This window comes from Myotis nattereri (genome assembly GCF_964212035.1).
Source record: "Myotis nattereri genome assembly, chromosome: X".
Lineage (NCBI taxonomy): Eukaryota > Metazoa > Chordata > Mammalia > Chiroptera > Vespertilionidae > Myotis > Myotis nattereri.
The window spans coordinates 65484998-65499019 of NC_138078.1; the positions used below are offsets into that span (position 1 = coordinate 65484998).

Consider the following 14022-nt stretch of genomic DNA (forward strand, 5'->3'; position numbering starts at 1 on the left):
CAGTGGCATGGCTCCCCAGTCACCTAAGTGAGGCACTTCAGGTGTGCACCCATGTGGTCTGTGTGTACCCTCCTATTGTAGCAGAGCTTTGATTGCTGTTGGCATGTCAATGGGAAGGATTAAACCCCAGGATGATACACTGGGAGGACTGGCTGTGACTACAGCAGAGGAGCCCACCCCATAGAGCAGAACTTGCTTCAGAGGGGCTCTGGTGCCCACTGAGCCCACCCCTTGAGTGTGTTGCTAATGGAGATTGTTGGGTGGTGCTCTGGTATGGTCTGAAGTTCTACACTGAGTATGCTGGCTCTGGGACCTCCTGGAAGTTGCAGGCCAAGGTCAGCCATGCTCTGTGCTCTTCTTGCGGCCATATGACATGAGTCACAGAGCAATCTTCAGATGGTTTCCACTTGTGCTGGGCTTGGAGTTCCCTGGGAGTGCTTGGCTTAGGGCTACTTAGCAAGAGGTACAGAACATGCTGAGCCAGATGCTGATTATTTGAGGTTTGTGGACCTTTGAGATATTTTAGGAAAGACTACAGCTTGAGCCAAAACAGACAGGCCATTTGCATGGAAACACCACTGGTAGCTGTTTCATGGTGGTGGTTGGGGTGGGCGGGGAGGGCCTGCAAGTTGGGTGGGGCCCATAAGGCACTTGAGGTGTATACAAACTGCTTTACAAATGTCAGCTGTTTTTAAGATCAAAATCAGTCTGAACAAATAGATTATTTTCAAGAAAAAAATAAAATAGCCAATTTACATCAGAGGCATAGAAAATTTTAAATTTAAATCAATGATTAGTGAAGGAAAATATGTAAGCTTTATCATTTTCTTCCTTATTCTGATGGATTAATGAATGCCAATCATTTAATATAAAGAGTTCAATTTGAAATCCTCATCACAGAGATCTTCGAGCTTTCTATTAAATGAAATACCAGTAAAACCATGTTCTTAATGCCTTTAGTCACCTAGAACAGTAAATTGCCTTTTCCTTTCTGAATGTTTCTTCTTTTTCTTTATTTTCCTCTTTCAAATGGGAGATAAAACATCTGGACCCCATTCCAGCAGCCTTATTTAACTTTTACTAACCTTAGAGATTATGGTTATGGAATAAAAACTTACAATTTACAAGGGCCATAAACCAAGGATGTAACACAGTGGTTCTCAACCTTCCTAATGCAGCGACCCTTTAATACAGTTCCTCATGTTGTGGTGACCCCCAACCATAAAATTATTTTCGTTGCTACTTCATAACTGTAATTTTGCTACTTTTATGAATCATAATGTAAATATCTGATATGCAGGATGTATTTTCATTGTTACAAATTGAACATAATTAAAGCATAGTGATTAATCACAAAACAATATGTAATTATATATGGGTTTTCCGATAGTCTTAGGTGACCCCTGTGAAAGAAAGGGTTGTTCGACCCCCAAAGGGGTCGCGACCCATAGGTTGGCGACCGACAGGTTGAGAACTGCTGATGTAACAGCTTAACTGGAGGGAGGTCACTGACGCCATCCAGGATGGACATTAGATATAATCTAAATTAACCATCTAACTGACTTGAGGGGGGCTGTGAGAGTCCACTACAGAAGCTTGGTAGTTAGGAAACAAAGAAAGTCAGAAATATATAAGGAGAAAATCTCATTGTATAAATTGTTCAGGATCTGGATCTTTGAGTCCCCTGAACCAGCAACACTGATTTGAATAAAGGCTTACTTTCCTGTACCTCCCAAGTGTTCAACTGTCTTCTTCCACGCCAATTCCATAACAAGATAGAAGCATCAATGACGAGAGAGAATCTTTGATTGACTGCCTCCTCCATGCCCCACACTGAGGATCTAACCCACAACCCAGGCATGTGCCCTGACTGGCAATCAAACCATGACCTCCTGGTTCATAAGTCGACACTCAACCACTGAGCCACGCCAGCCCAGCAACCTGTCTTTCTAAGAGTGGTGCAAAATATGATTTACTAGAACAGTGTTCTCAAAAGGGAAGGCGCTTGCCATGAAATAAAGATTTTACTCTTCATTGTAACTGATATCTCTTCCTCCAGCTGTTAAACTGATTGAGGTTCTTAAAGCTCTCAAGAAATATCTACTACAGTCCTGTGATTACTTTTATAAAGAAAAAAAAGCAATAGCAGAGAATGGTTGATTACCCACAGAAAATATCCTTTTTTTAAAATTTCTTCTCCAAGTGTAGAGTGGGAAGAGTTGGAAAATGTTCCAAAAGTAGGTTTATGTGAAACAAGGAACATTATTTCCTAGTATATGAGTGTTCATGGTCCTCTTTCCATTGCTTCTCCAGCAGAGCACAGGTCTCAGGATATAGATGAAAAAATGTGGGAGAGACTTGAAGATCTAGATAGAATAAAAGAAGATTGACCAGTAGTTTAGAAAGAGAAAAGAGGGGAGAAATAGAGAGGAGAAGACTTTGATAAATTTCAAAGAGCTCAATGGAGCAGTAGTCATTCCTATGAAAGAGTTTGAGGGTACCCTAACTAGGGAAAACAGATTTTAGATTTTTAATGTTTTTTATTTCTTATTAGGCATATTGCCTCACTTCTTTAATTACATGAAAAAATGAGTACATATTTGAATTAGTTTTTGTTTCAGGAAAAGTAAGTCAGAAGCCACCATATTTCAACAGAGGGGATTTCATACCAGGAATTTGTTACACGGATGATGTGAAAGTGGAGAATCCCAACATGGGTAGAGAGGCAACATAAACATTAACAATAAATATAAAATTGGTTGCAACCCTTATTAAATCCAAGAATCCAGTACCATCTGGAAGGAGTTAGAACCACAGTAGCAATAACCAGCATGAGCTTATGCTACAGAGGAAAAGGCTGGCTGGTGAGAGCTGGAGCCTCAGTGAAAATGCAGCCACTCCAGCGATGCCACTTGAAGGGAAAGCCAGGGGAAGAAACACTCTGGCTTCTCTCCTGCTCCTCATTCTCCAGTTGGGCTGATCATATCAAAAGCCAGAGGCTAGGAACCTGACAAATACATTTCTCTCTGAAACAAGCAGAGCAAGGAAAGGGTGGGAACTAGATCTAAGAGGAGATGCAAATAACTAGTACATGTTTTGATTGTCTGTGTTTCTTTGAATTAATCTGTGTGCAATGGAAGCATGACAGCAATAATTCTTAATGTGGGTTATATATCATCCAAGAGTAATGGAGATGGTCACATTTGAGTATCTTTCTTTAAATACTAAAAAAGAAAAATAATATTACTTAACTAATTGTCATAATTCTGGAGGCTATCTCAAGTTGTTTGTAGATAACAACCAAAAGATTTCATGCCTCTCCTTCTCTTTTTACTTATTTCATTCCCTTTTGTTCCTCTAATTTCTTATTTTACCTCTAATAAGTATTGCTGTTGTACAACCACCCTTGTGCAATTAGTCAAGTTTAATCTCATAGTGGGGTTGCTTACAAGTTCATTGGTTGATCTCTTCTCATCCACCCCCCACCCCCACCTGCTTCCCTCTGAGGTTCAAAAACTGATTATCAAAAATAGACCCAGAGCCCTGACCGGTTTGGCTCAGTGGATAGAGCGTCGGCCTGCGGACTGAAAGGTCCCAGGTTCGATTCCGGTCAAGGGCATGTACCTTGGTTGCGGGTGCGTCCCCAGTAGGGGGTGTGCAGGAGGCAGCTGATCAATGTTTCTAACTCTCTATCCCTCTCCCTTCCTCTCTCTGTAGAAAATCAATAAAATATATTTTTAAAAAAATAGACCCAGAGTCATAGAAACATGAACAGACTGTTGAACCTCAGAGGTATATTTGTTATATTTTAATTTCCTATACTTATATTTGGAGTGATTTTGAATGGGGTTGTCACAGTCAGGCTTTTTTGTCTGGTAACATGGTTAAAAGTATAGCCAAGATTTTATTTTGATGTAGTCCCATTTGTTTATTTTCTCTTTAGTTTCCACTGCCCTAGGAGCTGTATTGGTGAAAATATTACTTTGGCATATGTCTGAGATTTTGCTACCTGTGGATTCCTCTAAGATTTTTATGGTTTCCTGTCTTAACATTTAAGGCCTTTATCCATTTTGAGTGTATTTTTGTGTACGGTGTAAGTTGGTGGTCTAGTTTCGTTTTTTTTGCATGTATCTGTCCAATTTTCCCAACACCATTTATTGAAGAGACTGTCTTGACTCCATTATATGTTCATGCTTCCTTTGTCAAATATTAATTGAGCATAGTGGTTTGGGTCGATTTCTGGGTTCTCTATTCTATTCCATTGATCTATATGTCTGTTCTTGTGCTAGTACCAAACAGTTTTGAGAACAGTGGCTTTGTAATACAGCTTGATATCTGCGATTGAGATCCCTCCTACTTTGTTCTTGCTGCAGCTACTTGGGGATTTTTTTTTTTTTTATTTTAGATGAATTTTTGGAGAGTTCCTTCTAGGTCTGTGAAATATGCCATTGGTATTTTAATGGGGATTGCATTGAATCTGTAGATTGCTTTGGGTAGTATCGACATTTTAATGATGTTGATTCTACCAATCCATGAACACGGTATTTATTCCATCTGTTTATGTCTTCCTCTATCTCTTTTTTTAGTATCCTGTAGTTTTCTGAGTACAGGTCTTTTACCTCCTTAGTTAAGTTTATTCCTAGGTATCTTAATGTTTTTGGTGTGATGGTAAATGGGATTGTTTTTTAAATCTCTCTTTCAGTAAGTTCACTATTGGTGTACAAAAATACCATAGATTTCTTGGCGTTAATTTTGTATCCTGCTACATTGCCAAATTCATTTATTAAGTCTAATAATTTTTTGATGGAGTATTTAAGATTTTCTATGTACAGTGTCATGTCATCTGTGAATAATGACAGCTTTACATCTTCTTTTCCAATTTGGATACCTTTTATTTCTTCTTGTCTAATTGCTATGGCTAGGACATCCAGTACTATATAGAACAGGAGTAGTGAATGTGGGAATCCCTGTCTCATTCCTGTTCTTAGGTGAAATGGTTTGAGTTTTTGCCCATTGAGTATGATGATGGCTGTAGGTTTGTCATATAAGGCTTTTATTATGCCGAGGTATGATCCCTCTATTCCCATTTTGCTGAGGGTTTTTATCAAGAAAAAATGTTGGGTTTTGTCAAATGCTTTTTCTACATCAATTGATATGACTATGTGATTTTATCTCTCAATTTGTTTATATGATGTATCGTGTTTAATGATTTGCGGGCTTTGTACCATCCTTGCATCCCCAGGATAAATCCTACTTGATCATGGTGTATGATCTTTCTGATGTAATGCTGGACCCGATTTGCTAGAATTATTTGAGTATTTTGGCATCTATGTTCATGAGGTATATTGGCCTGTAATTCTCTTTCATTGTGTTGTCTCTATCTGGTTTTGGTATTAGGATAATGCTGGCTCCATAGAATGAGCTTAGAAGTGTTCTTGTGGTACCATCTCACACCTGTCAGATTGGCTATCATTAACATATCAACAAATGACAAGTGCTGGCAAGGATGTGGAGAAAAAGGAACCCTCGTGCACTGCTGGTGGGAATGCAGACTGGTGCACCCACTATGGAAGACAGTATGGAGTTTTCTCAAAAAACTAAAAATGGAACTCCCATTTGACCCAATGATCCCACATCTATGATTATATCCCAAGAAACTAGAAACACCAATCAGAAAGGATATATGCAACCCTATGTTCATAGCAGCACAATTTACCATAGTTAACATTTGGAAACAGCCTAAGTGCCCATCAGCAGATGAGTGGATTAAAAAGCTGTGATACATCTACACAATGGAATACTATGCTGCTATAAAAAGGAAGGAATTCTTACCATTTGCAACATCATGGATGAAACTGGAGAGCATTATGCTAAGTGAAATAAGCCAGTCAGAGAAAGGTAAATATCACATGATCTCACTCATTTGTGGAATATATTGAACAACATAAAGTGATGAACAAAAACAGATCCTGAGACAGAGAAGCATCAATCAGACCATCAAACCACAGCGGGAAGGTAGGGGAGGGTGGGAGTAAGGGGGAGAGATCAACCAAAGGACTTGTATGCATGCATATAAGCTTAATGAATGAACACAGAGACCAGGGGAGTGAGGGCATGAGTGGGCAGGTGAGGAGGGGTCAATGGGGGGAAAGCACACATAGGTAATACCTTGATCAATAATGAAAAAAAGTATAGCCAAATTGCTTATGTTTCAAATCCCAGCTTTACTATTTCTTAACTGCATGACCTTTGCCAAATAACTGCTCTGGGTCTCAAGTTCCTCATCTGTAAATGTAATCATAATAATAGAGCCTACATTATGTGGCTTGAATTGTTACAATCAAATGAATTACACATACTGAATTAATATATGAGTGTGTCTTTGTATGTATATATACATACACATATATATTATCAACTCACATGCACATATATATGTGTGTACATATATATGTATATATGTATATATATGTACACATATATATATCAACTCATATGCACATATATATGTGTGTACATATATATGTATATATGTATATATATGTGTGTGTGTGTGTGTGTGTGTGTATACACATTTATGTATTTTAGAAAACTGGCACAATATAAACATTCTATAAATATCAATAACCACTATTGTTATTATTTTACTCAACAAGACTGAAAATGCTCTTCCAGCCTGTCAAAATATATCACATCTATTTAATGGCTTTTACCCAGCATGAAGACATGTTTAGTTGCATGACTTTTAAAAAATTTCTAGTTGATTACTGATTAGTAAAAAAATTAATTCACTGTGTAAAATACATCCCATGAATTACACTGTTATTTGTCTCTCAGTTGTAGAAATTAGTTTCATTCATATCCCACTACGTTTAGTTGCGGTTGGATCATTATAGATCCTATTTCTGTAGTCTTTTGTGGTTTAAAGAGTTAATTTTTTTATGAAAATATGTTTTTCAGTTGACCAATGATTAGCTAATTTCTGATTGTAGAAAAGGAAATAGGTTTCCACAAGGCGCTATTTTCATTTCCTCATGGGGAAATGAAAGAAGAGCATAGCAGAGAAGAAAGGCTAGACACAAGCACTGAACCTCTGCTACTATGGGGAACTGGGCTGTGAATGAGGGTCTCTCCATCTTTGTCATTGTAAGTACTGATACATTATGAATTCTCTGACTTGCCTGGGTTCTCTTGGGAACTAAAATAGAGAAAATCTTTTTTGTTTGTTCATTTTATTTCTTTGATAAATTGTATTGAAACTTATTTATTGTGTGAACATGCATCCATTTGTGAGCCAACTGAGTTCATTCTCCCAAACTTACTTTTGGAAAGAATGTAACTATGGGCTCCCTTCACCTACTTTATTTCTTGAGTTTTTTGGAGTACTAAATTATCCAACATTTCACATGGGAGCAGAAGACATTTCATGTTAATGATCGCTGAGTCTGAGTTGTTTATTAATGTTTACTCCAAAAGCAAATTTCTACTTTTTATGTGTTTATTCCAACTCAAAAATGAGCAATTGAAACTTTATATCACTTTCCAAATAACAACTACAAGACTGGCTCATCTGTGGGAAATTGGCCTTTATTTCAGGAATTACAGCAAAAGTGATTGACATTCTCATATTTATTTTTTAAAGTGCCTTCTTATCTCTGAGGTAAATTAAGTTATTTATAAGGTTTATAAAAATTTAAGGAAAGAATTGAAATTATATATCTAGACTCATATATACATTATATATATCATATATACTATATATGATATATGTAAATCATTTTAATCTATCTTGAGAAATGATTTTTGTAAGTAAAGATATGGCTAATCTGCAAATAGAAATGTTAATTTCTTTGATTTTTAACATAGCAAAGGTCAACCATTATTTTATGATGCTGGTCTCAGCAAAGCAATCATGGACAACTGGGAAGATAGAAATGTGATTTATAGCTATAGCTTTCCCAAATATCCAATGAAAGCATTATATATGTGTTAAAAAGAACTCATAAATTGAAATTTTGAAAGAATTTATCATGAAGTAAATATTGAGTCTTTGAGTTTTCTAGGTAGAGAGAAATTAGTGGCACAAGTATAATTGAAACAACAAGTATTTTGTCATTTAAAAATATGCCAAACCAACATTCTAATGCATGTAGAATTCTTCTGAGGATTCAGAGCCATTAACTTGAGTTATCACCATTTTATGAAAAGGTTACTCCTACAAAAAACAAGTTCAAATTATACTTTTAGATCCTACCACACCTTCTAAATTTCACAAACTTGAAAGTGAAGGCACAGGTTGAAAAGCAAAAGTAAGAATGACAAGGTTAGGAAATGGAGAAGTTGTTTTTAAAGAAATTGTTCTCCAGTGTCTATGACAGTGGTTCTCAACCTGTGGGTCACGACCCCTGAAAATACATCCTGCATATCAGTTATTTACATTATGATTCATAACAGTAGCAAAATTACAGTTATGAAGTAGCAACGAAAATAATTTTATGGTTGGGGGTCACCACAACATGAGGAACTGTATTAAAGGGTCACGGCATTAGGAAGGTTGAGAACCACTGGTCTATGAGCATTTAACAGCTTCAAAGCACAGTTAAGAAAAGATCACTATGGAGCTGAAGGTAGAGACTAGATAGTGTCACCACTTGTTGCAGTCAGTGCTTCAGATGAAATAAGCATCAGAATCTAGAAGGTTCTTTAAAAAAAAAAATCCCAACACCCTTCACCTCTTCATTCATGCTCAATAACGCTCGTCAAAATTTAAGCAAAACTTACCAAAGTAGAACTAAAGCAGTGATGTTCAACCTTTGTAAAAATTGAATGTCACACATAAATTAATTACTAAAATTCTGCAGCACACCAAAAAAATATATGTTTTGCCGAACTGACAAAAAATATAGGTATAATTTTGATTCATTCACACTGGACAGCTATTATTGTATTAGCTATTGTTATTTTTTTATTTGGCAATCTAAGGGAAAATAAGTCAGTGTCTCTTACTAAATAGTCACCCATTTCATGTTTTAAAAATTCTTACAGCACACCAGTGTGTCTCTTGACCCCAATGTGCTGCGGCATACCATTGAAAATCGCTGAATTAAAGACTTGACATTTTAGCTGATGAGACTCCCACTAGCTGGGCTGGGATACTGTGTGGTGGAGGGAGGTGATCGGCACCTGTGAGAGAATAACACAGAGTCCTACTGGTGTCGGGGACAACATAAGAATATATTTTTTTCCTTCTCTTTTTAAGAAAAGTCATGTGCTATCATTTATCTATCTAAGGCTAAGCAGAAAAGAGGAGTTATTATCAGTCTTGGCATACTAGCCAAGTAGTAAAACAATCATGTGAAACAACACGGGGTGCAAGGGTTAATTATAGGGAAGTATAGTGTCACTGCCCTAGGAAAGAGCTGGTTCTAAAATGGTTACATCCAGCTTTGTAACCATCTGTGTCAAAGGCTGGACTTGGGGAAGTCCTAACCTTGGTCTGTCACCAATATTGTGTGAAATCCACTGGTTGAGATGTGAAAACCTCATGTAACTGTTTCTGTTTGTGCAGCTGGTATGGCTGGGCATGAACGTCTTCCTCTTTGTCTGGTATTACCGGGTTTATGATATTCCACCTAAGTTCTTTTACACTCGAAAACTTCTTGGGGTAAGTATAAATTCCATCTCATGCAGTAATGAGTGGCTCACATTTTAATCAAATATTCTTGTTCACATTCCTTTGAAATATTTCAGTAAATATTCTGACCAACCCAAATAGCACTATCAGCCTCACTTCCTCCATTGCAAGCCCCTGGACAAGAGTTTTTAGGTCTTCTAGTGTAGGACAAACAAAAGTGTGGCAGGGGTCCCAGCAGCATCCCTCCTCTCCCCGAAACCTCTGGACAAGTATTTAGCTTAAAAGAGAAACCTAGTACTAGCTCTGGAATGAAAGGGCAGGTTGGAGAGATGTATCCAGGCATGACACAGTTGGGACAAGTGGAACTTTTCATATGATTCTTACCACTTGTGTACATAGAAAGCCCTAATCCTAGTGCAGTGATGGCGAACCTATGACACGCGTGTCAGAGGTGACACGCAAACTCATTTTTTTTGGTTGATTTTTCTTTGTTAAATGGCATTTAAATATATAAAATAAATATAAAAAATATAAGTCTTTGTTTTACTATGGTTGCAAATATCAAAAAATTTCTATATGTGACACGGCACCAGAGTTAAGTTAGGGTTTTTCAAAATGCTGACATGCCGAGCTCAAAAGGTTCGCCATCACTGTTCTAGTGGAATGTTATGAAATGATCTGAAGGAAATATGAATTTCCCTATATATGGAGCCTTTGAAGGATGTGCCCAAGAATCACATTCATTGATTAGACCAGCAGAATAAAGGCTCCCAACATTCCTTGGGTCTGTTAGCATTCCCAGTTTCGTTGAACTGCCTGGTCTCTTCTTCATCACAGATGAAAATAATTACAACTATAGCTGCCCCCAGAGTATATTATTTGCTACATCATGCTGAAACCATGAATTTATTACTTAATAATAATGCTAATTGTAATATATATTATAAATCATACATATTAATAATTATACCATTATACTATATTATTATGGTTGTTGGTACCTTATTCAGGTTGATGCTGAGAAGGATGATTTCTCTTCACTTTCCCCCTCCAAAATATGCAACTTCTTTAGGTATTTCAAAGAACAATTATAATGGAAAAGCATTATACAATACCAACTTAAGTTAGTGTTGAGGTTAGTCTAAGTGCTTAGAAAAGACTCTTTAACAACCCCAGTTTCTATACTGAACTCTAGTTAATGATATGCATTTTAAGTATTTAGGGGAAGTGAACTAATGTCTGCAATTTACTTTGAAATGCATCAAAAGTAAGATATGTTGATGGATGGGTAGAGGTATGGGTAGATAGACAAATAGATGGATAGCTATGTGATAAAGCAAGCAGAGTAAAATGTAAAAGATGTAATCTTGGAGATAGGTAAACAGTATTCAATATGAAATGATTTAAAATTCTCTTTATGTTTGAAATTTTTCATTTAAAAATGGATGGGGGGTAAGGGACAAATTAAAACAAAGGGTCCCAGCAGGCCCTAAAGGTAAACCTTCCTTTCCAAGTAACTAGATCTCTCAGGTGTGTGGGGCTCATGCTGGGAGCCTTGGGGAACTGGGGAGGTGTTATGTGCTCACAGGTACAACCCTACTCCCTCTTCTGCCTCTTTTAGTCAGCACTGGCCTTGGCCAGGGCCCCTGCGGCCTGCCTGAATTTCAACTGCATGCTGATCTTGTTACCAGTCTGTCGAAATCTGCTCTCCTTCCTCAGGGGTTCCAGTGAGGTAAGAACAAACGTTTACAAAGTTTGAGTTCCTCAAAATCTCAAAGACCATCAAGCTAAGTGTCCTATCTTAAGAAGAGCAAATCAATGGTTTATTAGGATTTCAATCTCTGTAGACTATTCATGAGCCACTCCATGCTTGATTCTGTAGTTTATTTCTATATTAACTGTTGGTGGAGCTCCCTGGGACATCCATTTAACCTGAAACGGACATTAAAAAAACCAAAAAGAACCAGTCAACCTATACCTCAGTAACAGCAATAAAATCCATGTGCATGCACACACAGAGACATACATAATATAATATGTATGTATATGTATATGTATATGTATATAAACACAGCTTTATGAGGCTGATGTGAAATGTGGGAATTAATCTTACAGTGCCACACTTTTCAAAGTCAGAGAAAATCTCTTTTGTGGACAATATCCCAAGCAAATGGAATCAATGGGCAATGAGTCATACTATAATGAATGTGATGAAGAGGTGTTGGGTCTGAGGAACTGAGGAGTTCAGAGTTTTCCAATTGTCCAGGGCTCCTTTCACTTTCAATTCAACAATTTCATGAGCCCCTGAATGTACTATGCTTGAAGAAAAAAAGAGGTTATGTAGAAAGAACTTTTGTAACCTCTAAAATGGTATATGAATTTCTTATTGATATCATTATACAGAGATGCAAAGCACGGAACTTAGAACCTACAAATAGTACTCAAATAAATGGGTCCCACAAGATGTTACAAATAAGGAACTACAGGGAATCAAAGGAGGGGAAAATTATACCAGATTGGCAGAGGATGAAGAAAGGCTTTCTGGAGAAGGTGGCATTAGATATGGGCATATAAAGATAAAATGAGCCTCTAGGAGATGTGAGAGAAAAAAAAACTTTCTACTTGGAGAACATGGCAAGAGCAAAAGCACAGGAAATTGTATTCTTGAAAGCCATGACTAAGCATGACCTCTGGCTTCTCTTTGGACATTTTTGCCATTCCTGATCACAACTGAATAGCTCTTCCAAAGCTGGGATTGATATGCTGGTGGGACCTATTCTACTAGCTCAGCCTCTGATTTTTCTCTTAATAAAACATATGTTTTTAATATTAACTACTTTTTAAAAAAAGATGACTTATTAAATGCAGATAATTTCTAGAGGGGAGTGGCAAAAAAATCTCCTTTAGGGGAATGTAGGTATTGTAAAGGGCAGATATGAGATAAGGCTGATGTGGAAGCTGGAGCTTTTTTTTTTTTTTAATGTATTTTATTGATTTTTTTACAGAGAAGAAGGGAGAGGGATAGAGAGTCAGAAACATTTATGAGAGAGAAACATCGATCAGCTGCCTCCTGCACACCCCCCACCGGGGATGTGCCTGCAACTAAGGTACATGCCCTTGACCAGAATCGAACCTGGGACCCCTCAGTCCCCAGGCCGACGCCCTATCCAGTGAGCCAAACCGGTCAGGGTGGAAGCTGGAGCTTTGCTGATAAACTAGAACCTTGAATGTACAGCTGAGGAATTTAATACCTAATTTTGCAATCACAGAATATTTTGGGGAAGGAAAGTGGTCTAAACTGTCAATAACAAGGAGAACTTGCCTTGAACTCTGCCTCATTTTTCCTAGTTATACTAAATTCACATTTATTCTAAGGGGAATTTTTTAAGAACAATACAAAACTCGATTTACTAATATAGGATTAGAAGACTACAACTAAAGTAGACATTGATTACAAAGATTTCCAAATAATCTCTTCAACGGAAGAAACCACAGAGGTAAAACCACATTTGCTTGAAAGTTTTATTGATGAGCCACCTATGAAGTACAATGTCTGATATACCATAGGTATCCAGTGAACATTTGCTAAATGAAGCTCATGCACTGTAGTTTTTTTATTTTTAAGGAGACACAATTTTTATTCTTCCCCCTTCCTCCTGTTTGAATGCTTAGAGGAAGTAAGCCCTGAGAAGTGGGCAGTGTTTTCACCAGGATGGCCTATTAAGAAATCCTTGTTACCCCACAGGCCCAAATTGCACTGCCTTTGAACTGCCATGCCCCATGAGCAATGTCTGTTGTAATGGCCGATTTTAGGCTTCCTGTGGCCCAGGAAGGAATATCCTCATGAGGGTCTCTAAAGACAGGGATGAAATAAGGCTGCTCTTCAAATTACAGAGAAGCTCAGCTCTGTAACCAGAAAGACCTGTATGTCAAATAATATATGTTGCTTAAATTAGCAGCAAGCAACATTCTTTTATAGATGGGATGTGTCCCTCCTTCTAGGTCTCACAGCTTAAAATGTGAACTTTGTAAAGGAAACTTATTTTTCTGATTGAGATTAAAGTGAGTGAGCATGTTGTGACTAATGTTGGAAATCATATTAGCTGCCACTTATTGAGCCTTCATAGACCTCACCTAATGAAATATGTATGCTAAGTCAGTGAGGTGAGGAAACAACTAAACGGAAGTGTTGGAATTCAAACCACAGTCATTGTGCCCCCAGAGCCCATTCACTTTCCTACAAGCCACTTAAACTCAAAACTGTCCTATTTTGATATTATGGTCTTAGATAGTTATTCATATATATGAATGATTGGAGCATGCTGAATAACTTAGGCTAGAAATGGCAAAGATGTAACTTTAAAGATTTGTTAGTAGAACACTGTAAT

At 37.4% G+C, this 14022-nt stretch overlaps 1 protein-coding gene across 1 annotated transcript in view; it reads left to right on the forward strand.

Moving 5' to 3' along the window:
* The first annotated feature begins 7026 nt into the window (after positions 1-7026).
* The window catches only part of CYBB (cytochrome b-245 beta chain), a 35752-nt gene continuing 28756 nt past the window's right edge, over positions 7027-14022 (forward strand). The window contains exons 1-3 of the mRNA XM_081081270.1: positions 7027-7146; positions 9569-9664; positions 11256-11366. Coding sequence (XP_080937396.1) covers positions 7102-7146; positions 9569-9664; positions 11256-11366 — 252 coding nt within the window. The 5' untranslated portion in view covers positions 7027-7101. The remainder of the gene's footprint in view (positions 7147-9568; positions 9665-11255; positions 11367-14022) is intronic.